The sequence below is a fragment of the Agelaius phoeniceus genome, chromosome 14, assembly GCF_051311805.1.
Source record: "Agelaius phoeniceus isolate bAgePho1 chromosome 14, bAgePho1.hap1, whole genome shotgun sequence".
Classification (NCBI taxonomy): Eukaryota; Metazoa; Chordata; class Aves; order Passeriformes; family Icteridae; genus Agelaius; species Agelaius phoeniceus.
Window position 1 is genome coordinate 14,719,723 of NC_135278.1, and position 21,458 is coordinate 14,741,180.

The following is a 21,458-nucleotide window of genomic DNA, read 5'->3' on the forward strand; positions in this document are numbered from 1 at the left end:
GCTGGACTAGGCAGCAGCAGGTACATTTTGCCCGGGTCTTGCCTTAGAGATAAGCAACATCTCCCTCATTCCTGTGGGAAGTGCTGTGTACTCCTTTTCCTTGCAGCTGTGTTGGGTGTGCTGTGCCTTAGCAGACTTCTGTGGGATCAGCAGGGTTGGAGCTGGCACAGCAACCTTTACAGCACCAGTGTCTTGTCCTTTGAACTCCAAGGCTTGCACAGCACTGCCCTGCTGCTGCAAAGGTGTAATGGAGGGACATTGTCTCTCTGTGCTCAGATGCAATTTCCAAACGCCGTGAGGAAAGCGGAACGCTCGGCGTGGTCTGGCTCAAGCCATGTGTGTTAATCGCTGCCAGGTTTACATTTTATCCTAGCAAAGTCTCCATTAGCTTTACAGCGTGCTGCTGGCCCATTCCTGCAGCTTTGCATTTTCTCCTGGCTCTGTGGGTGCTAGCACAGGATCAGCCTCTGCTGCTCTGGAGCGGGGGGATCGTGTACCAGCATCCCAGACAGCAGGGCCTGGGGGAAGAAAGGTTTGTGGGAGCTGAGAGGCTCTGTAGTAAAATTCCCTGATGGAAGGAAGACTGGCATTTGGACCTGCACCCTGTGCTGTCTGGTGCAAGGTCTGATCTCCTGCCCTACTTGACCTTGCACATAAAGTTTTCCCCTTGTACCCTCAGAGGGTGCAGCCTCAGCATTCTGTGGGGACAGTGAGGGCACTTCTGGGGCTGTAGAGGAGCAATGGGCACCTCAGAGCCCTGTCCCTCAGGGTGCTGCTGGGAGCAGAGGCACACACAGGCCCTCTTGCTTTGGAGAATAAGGAGCATTTCAAGGTGTGCTGCTCCTACTTTCTTTCCTCTCTGGATGGTCCTGCTGTCTGCCAGCAGGATCATGGCTCTTCCCTCACAGATGGAGTTCTCCCAAGCCCCAGTTCTACCCTGCTGCAGTTGGGATCAGGTATAGGTAGGTATTTTTTGAGTTAAACACCCTTCATACAACACTAAAGCATGAGCAGTTTTTAATATTTGAGGAAGTGACAGGGTTAGGAGGTGCTGGCACATCTCAGAAACACAATTAAGAACCACAATGTGGTTACTAACACAATTGGGTTTAATTTAAAGCTTTTGGTAGAGTGTCCCTGACTGTGCCAGTCAGGCTTGCATGTAATTAGCAAATTAATTGGATGTTTTGTTACTCTGGACTTGGAGCTGTTTATCTTTTTGCTCCGGTTGTTGCATCATTACTACCAGCAGTATTTGAGGTGACAAAATAACCTGTTTCAGGAGCAAAATGGAGCATTGTCAGAGTAAATCCAAGGCTCTGCCATCAGAAGACAAATTACAGTGGCGGATTGGAGGGGGTGGCCTCCAGTTTAAAACGAAATGGAATCAGAGAAGGAGCTGTTACTGAAGCAATGGAATCAAAGGGGAGAAAAGGATTTCAGGGGCTTTTGGCTCAGGAAGATCTGCTATCCACGTAGCTTCAGACGTTTTTAAGTGGCATTTGCTATCACTGCTGTTACCTGGTGCTGATACTGGTTGGAATCCTGGTGTTTGCTGCTTACATCTGCCTTTGGTTCCCTTCCCTAGTCTGGCTGTGGTCAGTTTGGGCCAGTGCCACGTGTTCATTCATCACCTGGCTCGATGGCTCTGTAATTGTTTCTGCTCTGTAATTGTGATAGGCTTACAGATAAAACCTGCAGTAATTCCTTCCTATGGAGGGAGGAGATAAGACTGGCAAAGAGATGAAGGAGTGAAGGGCAGCTGTTACACTGAGAGATGGAATGAGGCAGGAGGTCGTTCTCAGGGTTGCTCTCACTCCCAGGCTGTGCCCGGCAGCAGCTGCTCTGGCATCCCAGCCCCAGGAGGGCTCTGGGGACCCCCAGCACTGCACTGGCAGAACTCCAAAGCCCTTGGGAAGGGCTGACCCTCCTGTCTGCTGTTGTCAGTGTGACCTTTCTGCTCTGGCAATTGGCCATAGGATGCAAATATGTCTTTGAAGACAAGAGGAGCATGGCAGAACATCACGTGGGCAGCCAGTCCTTTCAGACCCTATGGACAGGGAGCCTCTGGTGGCCAGGGGAGTTGGGGGTGTGCTAAAGCTTGCTGTCAATTCCTGATAAATGGGGAAGAGAAAAGATAAACAAATTTCTTCCTCAGCACCTCTCACCCTTTCCTTGCTCACAGGACAGCTATGATAATCCAGCTGGAGCTGGAATAGAGAACTCAGGGCTTGGTGAATGATAGCAGGCTGTGCAGGGTGCATGTCTGTCATGGCTGGAGCTGGGGTTGTGAAATAGGTGATACTCTGGGGCTGGGTAACTGGAGCTGCAGGGATGTTGGAGCTGTGCTCAGCATGGAGAACCCCTCAGGACTGGGGGAGCAGCCAAGGACTGGGCACTGACCTGGAGCATGGCACTGGTGTCTCCTTTTTCTCACTCCTGAGCAAATATCAAATCTCATAAAATGGTCTCCTCATTTTCCCCTCCCTCCTCTGTCTGTCTGTCCCTCTCTCCCCTGCTCTCCTGGGCTCCAGCTCTCCCTCACTGCTGGGAAGAGGAGATGGATCACCTGTCAGGGGCTGGGCTGTGGAGGGCAGACATGTAGGGTGTCCCTGCCCAGCTGCTCTGAGCGTACACAGCATCTCTTTGCCTCTTCACTGCTCAAAGGCAGACTTTGCCCCATCCTCCTCTAAGCTTTCCCATCCTATTTTCCAAATGTCTTGAGCTTTTGAGCTCTTACACCCTCTGGAAGCTGCTTCCACAGTCTTGTGCTTGGTATCGGCAGTGAGTATTCCACCCTGGTTCCTCTCAAGTGCCGGTGGCAGTGGAAGGACAGGCTTTATGTGGCACTTGGTATTGGAAGCAGCAGCTGCAAATCAGAAAATTTTGCCAAAGAAACAATCCACAAAAAGCTTTCAGAGTGTTGGTGGGTCGCAGTCACACAGGTATTTTGTGTGTTTTCCCGAGGCTTCAGGGCTGGGAGCTGCACAGGATCTGCTCATGGCAGCTCTTCTGCTTATGCAGCTTTTACATTCTTCCTGCTGTTTACAGATTCCCTATTGCACAAGTGTTTATCCATTGAACAGATGAGCACCACTCCTGGAGCCAGTCTGGCATAACCATTGGTTTTCCTCATGGGAGAACTTCATTCCAGACTGAGAGCCAGTTAACTATGGGAAGCGCTTTGGTGCTGCTTCTGAGGACAGAAGAGCATGTCAAAGTATTGATTTGGAACAGGAGAGTGTGTTTTGTGGCCTGGGGGACAGGAGTCAGGATTCCCTCCGCAGAAATGGGTTTTTCCCCCGGGACAGGATCCCTACCATGGGCACAGGTACCAGCCCCAGGGGCCGTGCATCAGTTGGAGTTGGGATCGTGTCCCCGAGGCACAGAGCCCACAATTCCTGGAAGTCGCTGCCTCTGTGCGGTTTCTCAGAGCGAGGAAGGTGTGGGACAGTCCCGGGAAGAATGAGAGCAGAAACACTGTAGCGAGGCAGCCGATGTGAGCGGTGTCCCAGGGGCGAGGCCAGCTCTCCCCCCGCAGCAGCAGGACCCTGCAAGGCCACGCCGGCTCCAGCAGAGACAAGAGCCCGCTCTGTGTCCGTGCCAGGCGTCACCTCCGGGTCCCCGCGGGCGCACATTGCCCATGGGCAGGGGCAGGAACGGGCTCAGGTCAGGAGTCAGTCTCTGCATGGCGAGGGGGGCATGCTCCTGAGCTGGGAGGAAAGCTGGAAACACTGCCATATATTGCAGGAAGAAATCACAAAATTCCCTAAAATATTGGAAATCTCATAGTCATGTTTTGGTGTAATGAAAACAATTTCATTAGACGGCGTTGAGAACAATTTGTAGTAGAGAGCAGTAGCTCAGTTCTTTGTGTTTTTCTGTCATTCCTATGAATTCCATTCTTGGCACGGACCTTCATTCATATTTTATAAATTGCTGTTTGAAGGTGGCTGTCCCAGTTTGCCAGTTCTCCATTGCCAGTTGCTGTCTAGACTTGGAGCACTCACTGGAGCCTGCTGGGTTGGTGTTTGCAGTGGATACTTTCTGCTAGTGATTGTGGACTAAAATTACAAAAGAAAGAAATTGTATTTATTTTATCATCCTGTGAACATTTAAAATTTATCAAATGAGTGTTTGCTGAAAGAAAACTATTCAGTGGGAGACTTTCTATGACTTCTAGTAAAAACTGTTTGTTTCTGAGAGCTGCCCCGGTAGATCCCAGAGATCTGTGCAGCTGTGGATGGCTCTGGAACATTGAAAATATATAGGAAAAATGAAGAATCCTCCTTGCACAGCTCTTCAGCCTCATTACTGTGTGCAAGTTAATTTTCTTTTTGGAAGATTTTCTGCAAAAGGCACGTCTGCACCTCAGACTGACGCAAAGCAAGTGCCACAAAGCCATCACGGACAGCCTGGGCCAGCTGGGGAGGGCGGCTTGGTACCACCACATGCACATAGTGATGTGGCACAGGGGACACAGGCAGGTCCTGTTGGGGTCATCATTGGGTCACACATGGGCATTGACCAGGGTGATCTGCTCTCACCTTGGATGAGCCCAGCTCTGCACCATGTTCATAGGAAAACAGCGATGGCAACACTTCCTGTGGGGGTACTGGATCCTTTGCAGCTCTTTCTTTTCCTCCAGAGATCCAGCATGCACAGGAGGCAGATCTCCCATCTCCTGTTGTAGCAGAGCTTTTATGCCTGGTAAACAATTAGGAGGCAGATTTGGTCACATCAGCCCTTAGTGGGTGGCTGTGCAGGCATGCCCAGTGGTGGTCCTGGCGGTGGCTGGTGGCCCTGGTATCGAGCGTTGCTGCACACTGTGGGGACCAGAGCCAGCCCTGTTTGTTAACAGTGCTATGAGGGAGCTCATTGAAATGAAAAGGAACTGGCCCAGTTGTCATGGCAAAGACTTGTGACGGAGGTTCTCCATCCATATTCTCTCGCTGTTACCAGTGCTGCTTGCCTTCCCTGATCTGCCTGTGCTGCTCATCCACGTCCAATCGCCCTTAATCCCCTGCCTGCTCCAGGTGAGGGGCAGAGGGAGGGATGAGCCTCTCTGGGGAAACCTCCTGGTGGAGGGAGTCCGGCTCACCCTTGCCAGGTGCCTGCAGTGGGCAGTGCCTGTGCTTTGTTCTGCTTTACATCCAGCCATTGCACCCTGATTCTTCTCACCAGCGTTTTCAGGTGAGATTCAAAGTATCCTCTAACAGTAATAAAAACACTCCCAGCAGTAGAACTTCACTGCTGAAGCGCTCAGGAGCAGCGATTCATTCAGCCTCCAGGCAGCTGTGGACATGGGAATTGTCCCTTTCCTGGGGGCTGAGGTCCAACAGCAGCCCCAGGTGTGTGAGTGCCGCAGCCCTGGCTGGGCGCTGGGGTCCCGGGGGGCTGTGCTGGCTTTGTGCTGGCTCCTGGGGACCGTCCTGCCGCAGCCTGCTGGACCTTGCACCCCTGCAGGGGCCCGCTCACCTCCGCTGGCCCCGGTGTCCCTGTGCAGCTCCGGGGCAGTGTTTGCAGGAGCCGGGTTACGGGAGTGCAGCATCGCGCAGGAGCCGCCGCTCCCCGGGGACCTGTGCGGAACGGGGCAGGCTCGGTTTGCCTGGGGTCAGCTTGGCTCAGCTGCTCTCAGGGCGCCGCTCGCTCCCCGCTCAGGCTGAGCAGAGGCCAGGAAGAGCAAGGTCACCCGCTGCGCCCTGGCTCGGAGCTCCCCAGCCCCCGCCCGGGGATGCCGCTGCAAATAGTGACAGAGAAGTCAGGTGCTGACACGTCCTCAGGAGTGGTGGGATTGGTCTGTAGGGACGTGGACCTCAGATTAAGTGATTTGCAGTAATAGAAATAATCTGAAAAGTACATGCCAGTTCCCCAGGTATTTATAGCTTCTGCCCTTTTCCCAGGCCACCCGGCCCCAGGCAGCTCGGGTGTCCACAGGGCTGGATTACACCCATGCTTTCCACAGGTGTCCTGGTGCCTTCCCTGTGCTATCCAAAGGAGAAGAGAGCCCATCCTAATAAGTAAATAATGATTCCTGGGCTGAGCCCCTGTTTCTGCTGAGGGGGCCAGTCTGTCGTGGTGCCTGGCAAGGCAGCTGTCACTTCCCAAACAACTCTAGGGGCGAAAGAGATGGCTTAACTCAGGATGGGAGAGTCAGTGCAGAGCCACCAATGCTGGGACAATGACAGGGCTGGCTTGGGACACCCTTGGTGTGGGGAGGGAGTGCTGTGAGCAGCCTTAGCTGGGGCAAGCAGCTGGGCACAGGAACATTTACCATTTGGTGTGTCTGTCCTGAGATCTGGGTGCTCCTGAGACACACTTGAGGTGTGCCTGGGCTGGCAGAGCCCTGCTTGGGCTGTGCAAAGCAGGAGAGCTGTTTGAGAGCTCCATGCAGAGCTCCAGCCACCCCTCATGCACTGGGCATGGCAGCAGCCATGAGGATTTACCTTTCATGTCTGCAGCCAGGTGTCTGTGACAGGCACTGCTGGGGGGATGTCCTGGCTGCTGGCTGCCTGATCCAGCTCCTGCTGGAGCCTGCAGAGTCTGGTCATAGACTCAGGGAATGGGCTTTTTGGAAGAGGCATTAAAGCCCATTTCACTGCACTCCCTCTGTGGCAGGGACATCTCCCCTAGACCATGTTGCTCCAAGTCGTGTCCTGCCTGGCTTTGTCACCTAAGGATGGGTGGTGCATTCTGTGGGTGACCTCTCCCTCTGCACCAATATGCTCCTGCAGGGACTGGACATGGGCTGGCTGTAGCCAGTGGCTTTGGGAAGAACCTCGGGGCAAATCCTTCTGTGTTACAGCTGCATCTTCACCTTCCAGACCCCCATCCCACGGACAGCTTCTGGAATTGCTGCCAGCAGGAACAATCCCTACAAATGCCAGAGGGGAGGCTGCAGATCTCCAGAATACATTTTACAGAGGATGTGTTCAGTCCCTGGGATGAGGTGGGAAAACCCCAGGGTTTGCTTCCTCCCCCTTGTGCTCTCTGTGCCTGGGGGTGGATGGAGGGGGATTCTTGTCTCTCCCAAAATGACACGACACTTCTGTCTCTGCTGCTTTCACCAGCCCTCAGCATTTTGGCTGCTGTTACAGATTTTAGCTGTGTTTGCTTCTTTGCCGGTTAGAAATGGCAGAAAAAAAACCGCTTTGACCTTGGCCTGTGTGCTGAGAACAGAGCCCAGGCACAAGTCTCTGTATCACAAATTTCCTGGTGAAGGCTCCTGCCTCCTCCCCCTCGCGCCGATCCCGCACATCTCCCGACCTGCTCCTGGGAGGGCTGGGACGGGATATCTCGGCAGCTCCACTTTCCTCTTGAAGGAGAAATACAGAGAAGGAATTCTTGTGCTGATTGGGTTGATAGCTTTCATCTGGGAAGCAATGGGGTGCGTCAACTGGAAAATGAAATCCCCCTGCAAAGAGTGCTGGGGTGATTTACTATTTCTATTGAATCGTGTGTGTGTGTGCCTGTGCACATCGTGGATGTTCATAATCTTCCCGTGAACACCACACACAGATTATGTGTGTGTTCTCTGTGCTGTGAGGAGCATCCCCACCCCTCACCCTGGAGCCTGCAGCGTTCCCTCTGCGCACATGTCCCTGGAGGGCAGGCACTGTGCCATGTGCTGCCCGCAGGAAGGAGAGGTGGCTGGAGCCCTGGGAGCCTCTGCAGGCAGCGCAGGGCTTGGTGTGGGACAGGCATTGCTGCTTCTCCCTGCTCAGACACTGAGAACCAGCCCCCAGCTCAGCCCCACTCCCTCTCCTGCTGCCTGGCAGTGCCCTGGGAGCAGGGCAGGGCTGGGGGACGTGTCTGGAGCCATGGGTCCAGTGGGGACTGTGATCCCCGTGGGCTGGCTCTGGGCATTGTCCCTGTGCATGCTCCTGTGCTCCAGAACATGTGACATCGTCCTGATGAACTCAGCCTGTTCACATGGATTTCGTTTTTCTGGCTCTCCCTAATTGGCTTTGTTTTCACGTGTTCCCTGTGGTTAAAAAGTCTTTTCCCTGATAATAGGATCTTCCCCTTACAAAGAAATCTATTACTTCCCCGTCTGCTCCCCAGTCCCCTGGAGCATCTTTAAATGCTTAGAAAAACAATAGCAGGAGAGAGACTTTTCCCCTTTCTTGTTTACAGCACAGCCTGTGCCAAGTGCCGGGTCCTTGATTCGGGGCTGTGTTGGGGGTGGTTTGAAAAGGGAGCAGAGCACAGTGCTGGGAAGCCTGCAGGACAGAAATCCCACTGGGGCTGTGCTGAGGGCTCGGCAGAGCTGAGCTGAGATGGGAGCTAAGGTTCCAGGGGACAGCTGTCCTCTTCTTGTTCAGTTCTCCTTCCCTTTTGCCACGTGGGTGCTTAAAACCTTGGATTGCGGCCTGAGTTGAAGCAGTTGTCATGTCCATCAGGAAGAAAGTGGCAGCCCGGGGTTAGCAGGGTGGCTGGCCAGTCCCTCTGCCCTCAACTGCAGTTAGTGGAGGGGGCTCAGTATGTCGTGCAGGATCCCCTGTGGGGATCTGTTAACTCCAGGCCATACTGTGCCCTCCTGCTCTGCCCTTGCCCCCCTGTGCAGAGCTGGGGTCAAGGCGGGTGCGCAGCCACCGCGGCTGCGGCGTGTCCTGAGATGACTATCTCGCTGCTCGCTCACACAGACTCAGGAGAACACTCTCAAGGCTGGGAGGCCTAAAATTAGATGTGGCATCTGTGTTTTGGTTTGCAGGCGGGCTTGAAAGAAAATGATTTTTGGCTGCTTTCATTCCTCGCCTTCTTGGAAGAGCACGGGCAAGGGGTAGTGGGCAGGGCTTTGGTCCCTGGTGTGCCATGGCTTTCTCTGGACATGGCTGTCCAGCAGGGCCAGTCAAAGCTCCAGCATGGATCCCTGATAGCAGGAGGACCACCCATGCCCACAGGTCCTGGAGGCAGCCGGGTGCAGGGCTGCAGGGCTCTGCTCCCTGTGTTTTCCTGGGAATGCTCTCAGCCTCCAAAACAGCAGGTGTGGCTGCCCCTGCCATATGTCACTAAAGGTGCAAACTGGCATCAAAGCACTGTTTCCCAGCCCATGCCTGTCTAGATACAGTGGGTTGTAGGTATGTGCTGCTGGAGTTGGTACTGGTGCAGCTATCCATCCATCCATCCATCCATCCATCCATCCATCCATCCATCCATCCTCCATCCATCCATCCATCCATCCATCCATCCATCCATCCATCCATCCATCTTCCATCCATCCATCCATCCATCCATCCATCCATCCATCCATCCATCCATCATCCATCCTCCATCCATCCATCCATCCATCCATCCATCCATCCATCCATCCATCCACCCATCCCCACCATCCTTCCCTGCTCCTGTCCCAGTCCTGCCCTGCTCCTGCCCCAATCCATGTGCAGGTGTGGGCAGCTGTGAGCAGCGGGCATGCCACGAAGGCCGGGATGGGGAGCAGGAGGGATTGGTGGGTGTCAGCCAATGGCTGTGAGTTGCTGGGGAATTTGCTTCTCTGTTGCCTGTTCTGCTGAGACTGGGGCTAAGAGTTGCAGGGAGACCTGGCACTAAATATGTGAAACCTTCATTTATAATTAGTGTGTTTATGTCGGGGATGAGTCACAGCACGATCCGCTTGGAGGACGCGGCGGGAGGATGATAGTGTTGCACAAGTCGTGAAGTCTCCTCTAGAAACTCTGCTTTGCCAGCAGAGCTGAAGGGAAGTTCTGCAGATAGCGCTTGTATCCACTCCCAGACATAATAAGGCAAAGGATTTTTATGCCTCTGCAGTTGTGTCTCTGCAAAGGTTTGGTCTTGATAGAAATGTGCCTAAAAATAACCCGGTGCTGCTGGTGAGTGGTGGGACCAGCGCTGCAGTGCTGCTGCAGTGATCCCCACTGCAGGAGGGGTGCAGGGGGCTGCTCCCCGAGGTGGGGGGCTCTGCTGATTGCTGCCGTGCCCGTCCATGCCAGGGCTCCGTGCTGTGCCCGGGGGAGGGTGCTGGCTCGGGCCTTGTGCCTCCCCAGCTGGGTGCCAAATTCGTGGTATTTGCGGTCTCCTCGTGTTTCCATGCTGGGTCCCGCCCTTCTTGCTGACTGGTTTTGCCTTGTGCTTCCTACAGTGGAGAAATAAAAATGCAGAATTTGCAGCATTGGTTTCCTTAGCAATAATTCCACTGCCAAAGGAAAAGGGGAAAATATTTTGTGTTTTAAATATCTGAGTCTGGGAATGAATCCTGGCATCCCTCAGCAGCCCAGCTGGGAGCTGACCACTGACCTCAGGCCATCAGCACAAGTTGATCCTTGTTGCCAAATTAAATCCCAAATTCATTTGGAGTTCTGTGAGACACTGATTGGAATCCTTCTGCCTGGGGTTTCTCTTGGTAGCCCTGTACCAGAATCTGTGGTTAGCTGGGGTGCTGGGGGACCATGGTGGCCTTGGGGGCCACATGGCCAGTTCAGCTGAGGTGCTGTGCCCCATGGCTGGACACTGGTACTGTGTTCTGTTCCTCTGGAGATCTGCCTGGCACACCAGCTGTGAGAAAAGGCACTGAGAACTCGCATCCCCTCTTCCAGAGCATTTTGTAAGCATCAGTGCACTTGATTTTGGAAGAGGGAAAGGTGGAAGTTCTCCTGTCGGTGAAGATGTTGGTATGTGGCACCACAAGTCTGTACCCTGGATGCTTTCCTGGGAGCTCTAAGCCTGTACCTGCATATGGCATGATAGCAGTGTCTCTTGGAGCATGAAATATATGTATCAACTATCTCATTATTTGTGATTTTCTTTACAGGCACATTTTCTTTTTGTGAGCAGAAGAGATGTATTTGAAAAATGGAAGATTATGGTGTAGCTTAAACTAACTGCATAAATATCAGTGAGGACAGAGTGTTTCCTTGGAAAATAAGTAGGGTTCTCTGTGCAACAAGGATGCCAAGGTCCTGTCCTTGGTGACTCCAGGTGGTTCTGCAGTCACCAGGAGGACACAGTGTAGGGCTCTGATGACCTCGGGAGTGCTCCTCAGGGCTGCGGCCTGCCTGCAGCCTTGCTGCTCCTTGTTTGCTTTTTTGTCCCCTTTTGGCTTCATAATCAGGTGAGTTCCCATCTGAAGGGACCTTGCACTGTCCTCGTGCCATCTCTTTTCATAGGTACCTGCTCTGTCTGGGGGATCAAGTGTTCCATCTTCTCTGAGCTGATTTATTTAAGCTGCTCCCTGAGCCTCTGGATGGACATCAGGCTCAAGTTTTGGTGTGAGCTGCACCAAATGTGGGCAGCAGCCTCTGCTGTGGCCACTGGTGAGGTGCAAAGGCTGCAGGGTGGCTTCTCCCAGGCTTTGCATTCCAGGTGTAGCAAACCTGCTACCTTTCACCTTTGCAAGCTTATTTTCTGCTTCTTCCTTGTGGAAGATTGAATGAAAGGTGGGAGCCCAGGATGGCCATTAAATGAGGAGACTCCCTGGCAGGCTGGGTTATGTGCACTGCCTCAGCCAGTCAGGACAGCTGGGGCTGTCCCCTGAGTGCAGGGACAAGCAGTGGCTGTGTCCATGCAGCTCCTTCATGCACCACAGAGGAGCACAGGAGAGAAAAGGGCTGGGAGCGGTGGAACTTCAGCTGCAGGGGGGATGCGCTGTATGAAAAATAAACTGTCAAAACAAGGAAACAGAGTGTTTGAAAACAAAAACCCAGAGTTTAATTTAGGGATTTGAGAAGGGATTTGTGCAGCTGTGCCTGTGGAAGCTATTTGTGCCCCTTGGGCCCGGAGGCAGTGCCAGGGCTGGAGAGCCAAGCCTGCTCCTGTGAGTTGCTGGTGGGAGGACATTTGCTTTCTCTGAGGTCTGCTCCTCCTGCCAGCCTGCCCTGCTGGGATGCTTGGAAAACCCATTGTCATCTGCTAATAATTATTTAAATCCGTGAGGATCCTGTTCCTGTATGTGTTTACCAGGCCTGGGGCTCATGCTGCACCCTGCTCTGCTCTCAGATGCTGTCGTGCCTCTGCTGCCATTGCACACAAAAACAAGGCATGAGCAGACTGGAAAATACTCAAGGCTATTTAGCAGAAAGGACATGAATTCAGTGTACAAAGCTGCATGTTTATAGATTAAATGGCTGAAAGCATTTTAACAGATGAATGCTTTAAAGTTTCTATGCAGGTCTTTTTATCTGGATGAGTGTGGTCTGGTGGCTGTGAATGCAGGCTTGGCTCAGCTCTGGCTGGAACCAGCAGCAGCCAAATGACAGTGCAAGGGGACACGAGGATGTGCCCAAAGTGGGCAGTCGTGCCCTTTGCTGAGCATGGGTCTGGCCTTTTGGTGGGAGTCACAGAACTTCATCCGGGCAGGAGCACCACAGCTGCACTGAGGGGAAGCCAATTAAACTTAATATTGCCTTAGAAAATGTCATGCACAGGTAATGCTGTTTTAAAGGCAGAGATCCCCCCTGATAACATCAGAAGGTCTCAGAAATGACAATACTTGAAATGGCTGGGGAGGGTTCTGTGTCACCTGTGAGTGCTGGCTCAGTTCTGGTCTCAACACCCTCCTGAGTGTCACAGACGTGCCGATTTTGGACAGAGCATCATGAAGGTGCAAACCCCCTTTCTTCAGGGAGTAAGGGACCAGAGCTCTGGGGCACCTGTGTGGGATGAGCTGGGGGTGTGTGGCAGCTGCCATCATTGTGTCCTGATCTGCCTTAGGGCAGTTGCGCCATGGCTCCTTTCAAGCAGCCTGTGCCAGCTTTTTCTGAGATGGAAACTTCCTTTGTGGACAGGGAGAAGTGGTTGGCTCCTCTTTCACCAGTGCCTTCTCTTGGCTTTCTGGGGATGTTGTGAAATGTGGCTGTTTGGTGAAATTTAACTAATGACAAACAAATGCTTCATCACATGATAGTTCCTACTCCCCAGAAATATTTGCGTGTGCGGGGAGCTCAGCAAATCCTCCATTTCCTTACAGAACCCTTCTGAAACGAGAGTAAAACTCATCTTAGAGCTGTAGAAGAGATACCAAGGTTGTTTTTCCCTGCCCCCAAAAGCCACCAAGCTGCTCTGTGGCAGCCACGACCTTGGCCTTGGGGGCAGCTCTGTCTCCGTCGTCGCCGTCGCCGTCCCAGTTGTGTCTGCCCCGGCCGCTATCGCCCTGCTTGGGGCTCTGCACCAGGGCTGACACTTGCCACACTTTGTGCCAACTGCGAACCCCCTGCAGTTGTTTTGGTCTGACCTGAGCACTCTTGTGGCTCTGAGGGCCAGCACAGCCCCATAGAGTACAAACTTCCAGCCAGAGTCCCTCCTGTGCCCTCAGCGGTGGCGAGAGGCTGTGGCACTGCTGTGCACTGGCACCTTGGGGCAGGTGGCACCTGGGGCTTTGCCCAGAGTGCTGCCAGCCCTGCAGCTTCTCCAGGCACCTCTTTGGCTCATTGGCCTGTGTTGTGTATTACCTTCACGTTTTGAGAACACCCTGTAAATGTCCCTAGGAAACTGGGAAATGGATTGTAAAGGGAACCATTAGCATAGCTCATTCTGAGTTGCTAGAACATTTTCACATTATGTTTTTCTTGCAATTCTCTCTCTAAAAATAAAAAAGAAAAGGCAAACTGGTGCTGTTTTGAAGTCAAGGGCATTCCTGGGCAGATGCTTTGGCTCTGGGCAGTGGATGCTGGCAGGGAACCCCGTTGGTGCTGCAGGGCCTGTGGTAGAACCACTCCCCACCTACCTAAACACCATCTCCTGCCCCTTGGGGTGTGGGGCTGTGCACACCCTGCCAAGCCTTGCCCCAGGAGGAGCCTGTCCCACGGCCAGGACTCACCTTCCGTGTCAGCCAGTGTCCTGCAGTCTCCATCTGTTGGTGGCAGTGGGGACAAGGGTGGCTGAGCATGGAGGGGTGTGCAGGCAGCCCTGCCCAGCCCCGTCCCTGGCAGGGGCACATGCATGGAGTATTCTGGATGCACACCTGCTGGAAGGTATTTTTGCACTTGCACAAATCTCTCCATACATGAGCAGCTCTTTAAAAGCTGTTTCAGAAGCCACTCAATTGCAAACCTGCTTTGCAGTTTCAGATAATTAATCCTCAAAAACACCCCAGGGTCCTCTGGGAGTCCCATGTCTATTGTCACGACACCTGCTGCTCATGGCACACAGTGCAGAGCGTGGGGGAGACACAGGGGAAGCCTGATGGAAACAGGGAAATGAGCACTGCTGGATTTCTGACTGCACAGAGAGGAGAAAAGAGGTGTTGGGCCATTAGCAGGAAAGCCTGTTATGTGTGAACCTAAAACACACTGGATAAATAAGACATTTTTAGCCAGGCTTTTCTATGTGCTGCTGGTATTCCTCAGCAGGGCCTGCTCTCCAGCAGCCCCTCTCACCCAGTGCCAGGGCTCTGGAGCACATGGGGGGATGTGGGAGCACCAGGAGGGCAGGTGGGATGCCATGTAAGACAAGAAAGGAACATGTTTTTTGTAACAGGATTTGACTATGGCAGGCACGGTGCAGCCAACTGTGTCTCCTCCATTTAATCAGTAATTCCAGAAAAGCCTTGGAAATGGAGATGGCTGGGGAAGGCTGGTTGGGCTGCATCCACACATAAGTCACTGATTGCTCCTGTTAAAGAGATGAGAAATCACTCAGAAGTTTTCTACCATAAGAACTGAGGATTAAATTGCTGTTCCAGTTATTGAGGTGGGATCTGCACAGCTCCCAGGTGAGGGACAGGCAAGGACAGTGGGGCTTTTCTGGATGTAAAGGTTTTTTCAAGAAGTCCCATCTTTGTCACACTGTTGATGTAACCTGATTTCTCAGAGCTCACCTACAAGCAATAAACAATGCCAAAAATGAAAGGGGATCTAATTTTATGAAAAAGTTGCTGTGACTTGGAGACTGTTAAAAGCTAATTGCCTCATTCAGTGGTTGCAGATAAATGAGTTCTGGTAATTAACTCAACATGATGGTGCTTCCCAAACTGCCTGGACATGTTGGCTCCTGATTTGGATAAGCCCCTCTCCTCCTACCATGCCCTCTGGAAAAGCAGTTTCTCCAAGGATCTGATCAAACAGATCAGATCAGGCTGGGGAGGGGACAGTATCAGCTGAGAGAGGAGAATCTGGGTGTGTGGAATGGTGAGGTGTTGGAGAAGGGGAGTGTGGTGCTGGGACATTTTGGCATGGTGGTTAACGTGGCATCGAGTGGTTGGCAGTGTTGTGCTCTGCCTTGTTTGGTGCATGAGCTTCATTACTGAAGCCAAAATTCCATGAGCACTGCAACAGCCAGTCTCAGTCACCTTCTGTCCCTAGGCTGTGCTGTCACTGTGGGTCACTGTCACTGTACTTTGTCACACTTTGTCACACACTGCACGCAGTGGGCAGGGTCTCTGCATGGTCAGGGCCAGGCTTGGCTCAGTTGTTGCTTTGCTCACCCTCTTGCTGCTCAGTGCTTGGCTGATCCATCCCTGCAGTTCTGCCATGACCCTGCTCCCCTCAGCTTGCCCTGAGCACATTTGCTGACCCTTCTCTTGTCCTCTCTGCCTTATGCTGCAGGTTGGAGCCGGGCCGTGACCATGTCCTGCCCATTGATTATTACTTCCCACCTCAGAAGACCTGTCTGATCTGTGGAGATGAAGCATCTGGGTGCCACTACGGAGCCCTGACGTGTGGGAGCTGCAAAGTGTTCTTCAAACGGGCAGCTGAAGGTAATGGGGACAGGAAAGGGAAGGTCACTGCCCCACTGTGGTGGCATTCTAAGATTTCTTAAACCAGGAAGGGAGAAAAATCAAAGATAAATTGATTTTCCTCTCTGGCGTTTGTAATTTCATTTTACAGATTGTTCTCAAAAAGTAGCCAAACCAGTTTGCCAAAATATAATTCTTTCCAGTGGCATTGAGCAACCTCATCTCTGAGAAGGTGTCCCTGCCATGGCAGGGATGTGGCCCAAGATGGTCTTTAGGGTCCCTTCCAACCCAAATGTTTCTGTGATTCCATGATTATCTTAGTGACCTGGTGAGAGCCTGGAGCAGTCAGTTCCTGCTGCTCTTGTTGACTCCCCAGAGTGCTTTAAGCTCCCATCAGCCCACCTATGGTCTCAGATGCACAGGGGAGGCTTTTCCTCTCCTGCAGCCCTTCCAGAGGGTCCCTTCTGTGAGTGCCCACAAAACAGCACAACCCTGTGTCCACCAGGAGCCCTGCTCTGACCTTGGGGTCTGTGATCCTTCTCCCCAGCCCATGAGAAAGCAACTCCTTCATGTCCAGCTCCATAGTGTCAGGGTCTCCAGGGATAAATGTGAGCCCAAATGTTCCCTCTCAACAGCAAGGTCTTTGCAACTCCTTTCCTGGGGAATGAACAAGCAGAAGCTCCCAGCCCAGCTGTTTCCTGAGGCTGTGCCTCAGCAGTGGCTGGTTCCTACCTGCAGTTCAGAGTTGTGGTTCTTGGGCAGCAGGGAGAGCCTCTGGTGTGGAAGATGAACTGTCCAGCAGTGTAACGTGCCTGTGGTCACTCATCAGCCTTGCTGTCAGGAGAGATGAGCCAACACCAGCCATCATCTTTCCTTCTTGCTGATACAATTTATGTGGGCAGCTGTTGTCACTGGCTGTGGTGTCCTCTGGAGAGGGCGGGCAGCAGAAAGAGGATGGAGCTTCTGTCTCACCATGGCCTTCCCCTGTGCCCAACCTCTCCTGCCCATGAGCAGAGGTCCCAGGCTAGGGGTGCTCACCTGCTGTTGTCAGAATGTTGCTTCTACATCAATTAGATCAATTAGCATTATCCTGCCTCTTGTTGGAGTCGTGTTTCCCTCATTCCTCTGTGCCAGGAGCCAACTTGTCAGTGCTGGTTCAGGGAAGAATAGGGGCTGTGCCACAGGGGACATCAGTGTTGCCAAAAAGAGCAGTCAAACAATTAACAAATAGTTAACAAATTTTGCATATTTCTCCCAAGTAAATCATTTGCAGATCTGTCTCTGCTGCACACCAGCTCTGTGTCAAGCCAAGTGGGTTGGCTTGTGCAGCCAGAGTAAATAACAGATGCTTGTTTAAGTCAGCAAGTTATTGTTGATTTATAGTAAGTGGAGGCTTGGCTCTCAGTCAGATGAAGTGCTGCTGGAGTGCCTGTGTCTGCGGGTGTCTGTGGGAGCTGTGCTCCCCTGGCACCAGGGTGGGTCACAGGGACCAGAGGTGCCCACGGGCAGAGGGGCAGCCTGGGCTGCTCTGAGGCATGTGCTGTGGAGCTGTTCCCTCTCCTGGTGGTGTTATAGCATTGATTTAAATGTTAATTTTGGTCCTGTTGGGATTGGGCAGCAGCCCTTTGTCTTTCCTGAGGAGCCATATGTGTGTGCAGGGGGCTGCCAAATTGTCAGGCTTCATCTTATGCTACCCTGAGGTACATGGCTAAGTCTTTATTTTAGGGAAGTGACAATAAATTGTGCTCCTTTATAGGTACTGAATGCAGAGATGGCAGGTGGTGATTTCTGTTCTAACTTTTGGTGAGTTTCCAGACAGATCTCTTCCTTCTTCAAGCTGAGCAGCATTACTGAAAGCTGATATTTCAGCGCGTTCTCATGTTTTAAAGTCCATAAAATGCCTCTCAGAAAACCTCCAAGTCTCGCCCTTGGAGACTTTACAGCAGTAGATCAAAATGCTTCCCCATGAGAAAAGAAACCTGTTACCTTCCTGGTGCTGGTGTCAAGCCACAGCCTTCAGTGGAGGGAGCAGCAGAGGCTGTGACTGGAGCAGCACAAACAGCATCTTGGAGGGGAGGGAAATAGCTGGGCACATCATTTCCTTTTTATTATATTCTTCTGAGATAGTAGTGAACTTATCTGGCAGGGATTCAGGGGTATTTAAGGAGGTTTTATGGACATGCACTGGCTTCTAAGGGGTGAGAAAGGAAAAAGATTAAAAAAAAAGGTTGTGACACTGATTCTTCTTCCCTTTGGACACACTGAGAGTTTTATGGGCAGGAGCAGGTCACCCCTGCTTTAATGGAATATTTGACAGATTTGAGGGGTTTCACAAGTTCAGTTTCAACTGCTTTTCCCAGAAAGATGCTGAAGAGTTAATAGAAAAGGCAGGAATGTTGTCTTGTCTCGTTTTGCTGGCTCTTGTGATTCACAGACTCTCGCAAGATGTCCAGGCTGTGTCCAGACCAGCCCTGAAGCACACCCCACAGATTGGTGGGGACTGCCTCACCTGCAGGGTCACCAGCCTCGATTGGTGACCAAGCCCAGCTCTCCCTTGCAGTCACCAGCCCCAGAGCCCCAGCAGGGAGAGTCCAGAGGGCTGGGAGGCTGCCCTGGCACCAGGGTGCTGCTCCCCTGCTGCCACAAAGGAGGGCTCCCCCTCCTCATCTGCTGAGCAAAAAGTTCATCCAGCTCAGCACAGGTGTTGTTTTTCCCTTCAGGCAGGACACCTCTGGGTGTGGTGAGCATGGCTGGGGTGGGTTGAAGACATGGGAGTTCAGTCCTTGTGATGCCACCCTGGTCCCTGAAACAGAAAAATGCTTCAAACAAGGCAGCTCCTGTGTCAGAGTGAGCAGCCCAGGGGTTCCTGCTCTCCCATTCTGTCCAGGAGGGGGATCATCCTTCCTTGCAGACCTTCCTTGTCCCTCTGAGGTTTCTGAGATCTGCTGGTGACTTTAGCCAGCCCAGAGCTGCCCACACAACATTCCTGGCAGTGTAGGACTGGGATGCTTTGGGCTGTGCTCCTGATGGGGCTGTCTTTAAATAGCAGAGAGCTAAATGAAAAAAATAACACAGTATTTGGCAATTTTCCTAGCAGGCACCCAGCCAGGCTGCTGTGCAGGCTGCTCTGAGTGCCTCCATCATTCTCCATATGGATTAGTGTTCTATGTTCTGACCTGCTGAGGATTAGCCTTACACCAGAGAGATGTCTCTGGGCCAACTCAACAGTTTCTTGCCAGATTTAAAGATGACACCAAGTTAAAGTAAACGTTTGCAAAGATCCTTGCCATGGTATAAAAAACTCTCTCCTCCTTCCCAGGCTGATGTGACATGCAAAGAAATTGAGTCTGCAGAAGATTCAGTGGTGCTGCAGCATCACGATGCTCCAGTGGTGGGTTTCTCATGACTGTTTGGGTGTTATTTGCCTTAAAATGTCATGGGGAGAGCAAAAGATGGGACGACCAGAGCACAGAGAAAGCTCTGTGTGCTTTCCCTGTGCTCACTGGTAAATACAGAGGGCTATTCAGGAAACAACTTTGCAAAGGTACTTCCTCAGAATGGCTCAGTGCTGGCTCCTGGGAGCTTTGTGGCTGAGCCCTCCTGAGTTATTGATAGGACCATCACGTGGGAAGGTGCCAGCACCAAACCCCCAGGCTCAGCTCTGGGCATGGCCCTGCTGGTGACAGCCCCAAGGAGCAGAGGCTTTCCAGGGGAGCTCTGGAGCCTCCCTGGTTCCATGAGACCCAGGGGAATTGCTTTCGCAGAAAGCTTGGCCTTATCCCCCAGCTGTTAAAATTCAGTTTATGTCCTGAAATATGAGGATCTCTGTCTTCCAAAAGGCATTTACTGGTTTGTCACATTTACGGTCGTATATCTTGCTCCAGATGTTTGCAGAGATTACTTTGTTCTCTGGAGGAGAAAGTTAGTCTGGGCACAACAGCTCATGTGGCAACAGGCTGTTAGATGATTCCTCTGGATTGAGCAACTCACCTCCATAAATCATTATTTTTATCAAGAAGACCTGGAGAGCAGCTCTTCCCCTTGGCTCCCAGTGTGTGCTGTGGTCCCAGGAGATGAGTGGCAGGGCTCAGAGGTGGTGAAGAGTCCTTCTGCCTGGTGTGAGGGGGCCCAGGAGGGGCCCAAGGGAGGGGGACGTTCCAAGCAGAGGGGACACAAGCACTGCAGTGTGTTCATGGTGGGGGCTGCTGCAAAGATGCTCTCTTGGGGTGCCTGTGCTGGTCTGGAAGGCAGAGAGTGCTGGGTGTGACTTCCCCCCTCACCTGTACAGACAGGACCTGGGGGCAGGGGGGGATGTGGGGCTTCTCTGGGTGACATCTGCAGTGTCCTCAGCTGGGCAGTGGTCTATAGGGGAAGGACAGGCTGGGTGATGGGCCTTGCAAAGAGTGGGAATGCTGGGGAGCAGAGTGGGTGTGAGGTTTGGACCTGTATGTACAGATTTGCAAAGCAAGAGCCTCTGCCTTGGAGTGGCAGGAGAAAACTCCTCTGTTGTTTGCAGGGGAGAAAAGAAAACAAAGAAGTAGTTTCAGTGTTAAACTCTAGAGAAGGAAAAACCAGCACATTTATCTTTAAATAAACAGCAGCTGATTGCAAATATCTCACCTTGCTCTGGAACGAAGAGAGTGAATTACCCTGAAATTAGAAACAGGTCTCTGTGTGTGAGAAGGGAAGGAACTTCCCTCCACTTCAGAGGGAAGGAACTCATCTGCTTACCAGCCACCCTTCCCTGTTCTCCTGCCTTTTAGAGCTGGTGGTTCCTCTCCTGGTGGTTTAGGGGAAATCTCTGCATCCCCAGGAATTAGGGTGAGGTGAGCTCAGCTCATTCTCACGCCCAGCAGCAGCAGCAGCACCATGACCTGCTGTGGCTGTTGGGTTCTCTTTTTGTTACTGGAGAACAGCATAAAGTAAACAGGGCTCACTTGTGCAGGCCCAGACAACAGAGAGCAGGTTCCTGCCCCAGAGAGCCTGTCCATGAACCATGAAGCTGGCCTGGCCATGTCAGCAGTCTCACTGTACCGTGACCGTGGGGAGAGCTGTGGCTGCAGCTCACAGCCTGTGCTGCTCTCTCTGGGGTGGCACTGCCATCCTGCAGCCTCCTCCAGCATGCTCTGTTTGTCCTCTGGGCCCCTCTGCCTGCTCCTGGCTCGTGGGAGAGGCTCCCTCTCCATGTCCCTGCTCAGCAGTTCTGGAGCTGGGAGGTGCTGCTGAGGAGCAGATGGGAAACAGCACAGTGGAGCAAGGCTTGGACTCCACTACCAAACCTCATGTGTGCTCCCTCCCCTGGGGCAGAGCAGGGTGGGGATGAGCCCACGTGTTGGGGTCTGTCCAGATCCTGGGGGTGAGCCTGGGGCTGTGGGGTGCTGCTCCTGACACAGCTGTGCCTGATCCTGGAACACTCTTGGGGGGCTCAGGCAGCCAGATCTGCTTCCAGCTCTCCATTCCCAGAAAGTAGGGCACCCGTTTGTGAGTACCTAAGAAGGTTGAGTGGAGCGAGTGTGGCCTCAGCTCTCAGTGCCCCTGGCACAAAAATAACTGCAAGTAACCCAGTTTCAGCTGAAGTTCTTTGTTACTCATCCTCCTCCTCAATGAGCTGTTGAAAGGGAGGATGGTGTTTGCACTCCCCTTAGGGTCCTTAGCGATTTAGGTGTCATCCAGGCTTGCCTCAGTATCCCTCCCATGGGAAATGAGCCAGGGAGAAGGTGAGAAGAGCTGTTCTGAGGACAGTGTTAAAATGATTTAACAGGTGTGAGATGTGGTGAGTAATGCAGGTGATGGCTGAGGCACAGGGGTGTGTGATGATCCACTTTGAAGA

At 52.6% G+C, this 21,458-nt stretch overlaps 1 protein-coding gene across 1 annotated transcript in view; it reads left to right on the top strand.

Moving 5' to 3' along the window:
- Positions 1–21,458, top strand: part of AR (androgen receptor) — a 41,819-nt gene that overhangs the window by 3,323 nt on the left and 17,038 nt on the right. The window contains exon 2 of the mRNA XM_054641475.2: positions 15,498–15,649. Within this exon, the coding sequence (XP_054497450.2) occupies positions 15,498–15,649 (152 nt within the window). The remainder of the gene's footprint in view (positions 1–15,497; positions 15,650–21,458) is intronic.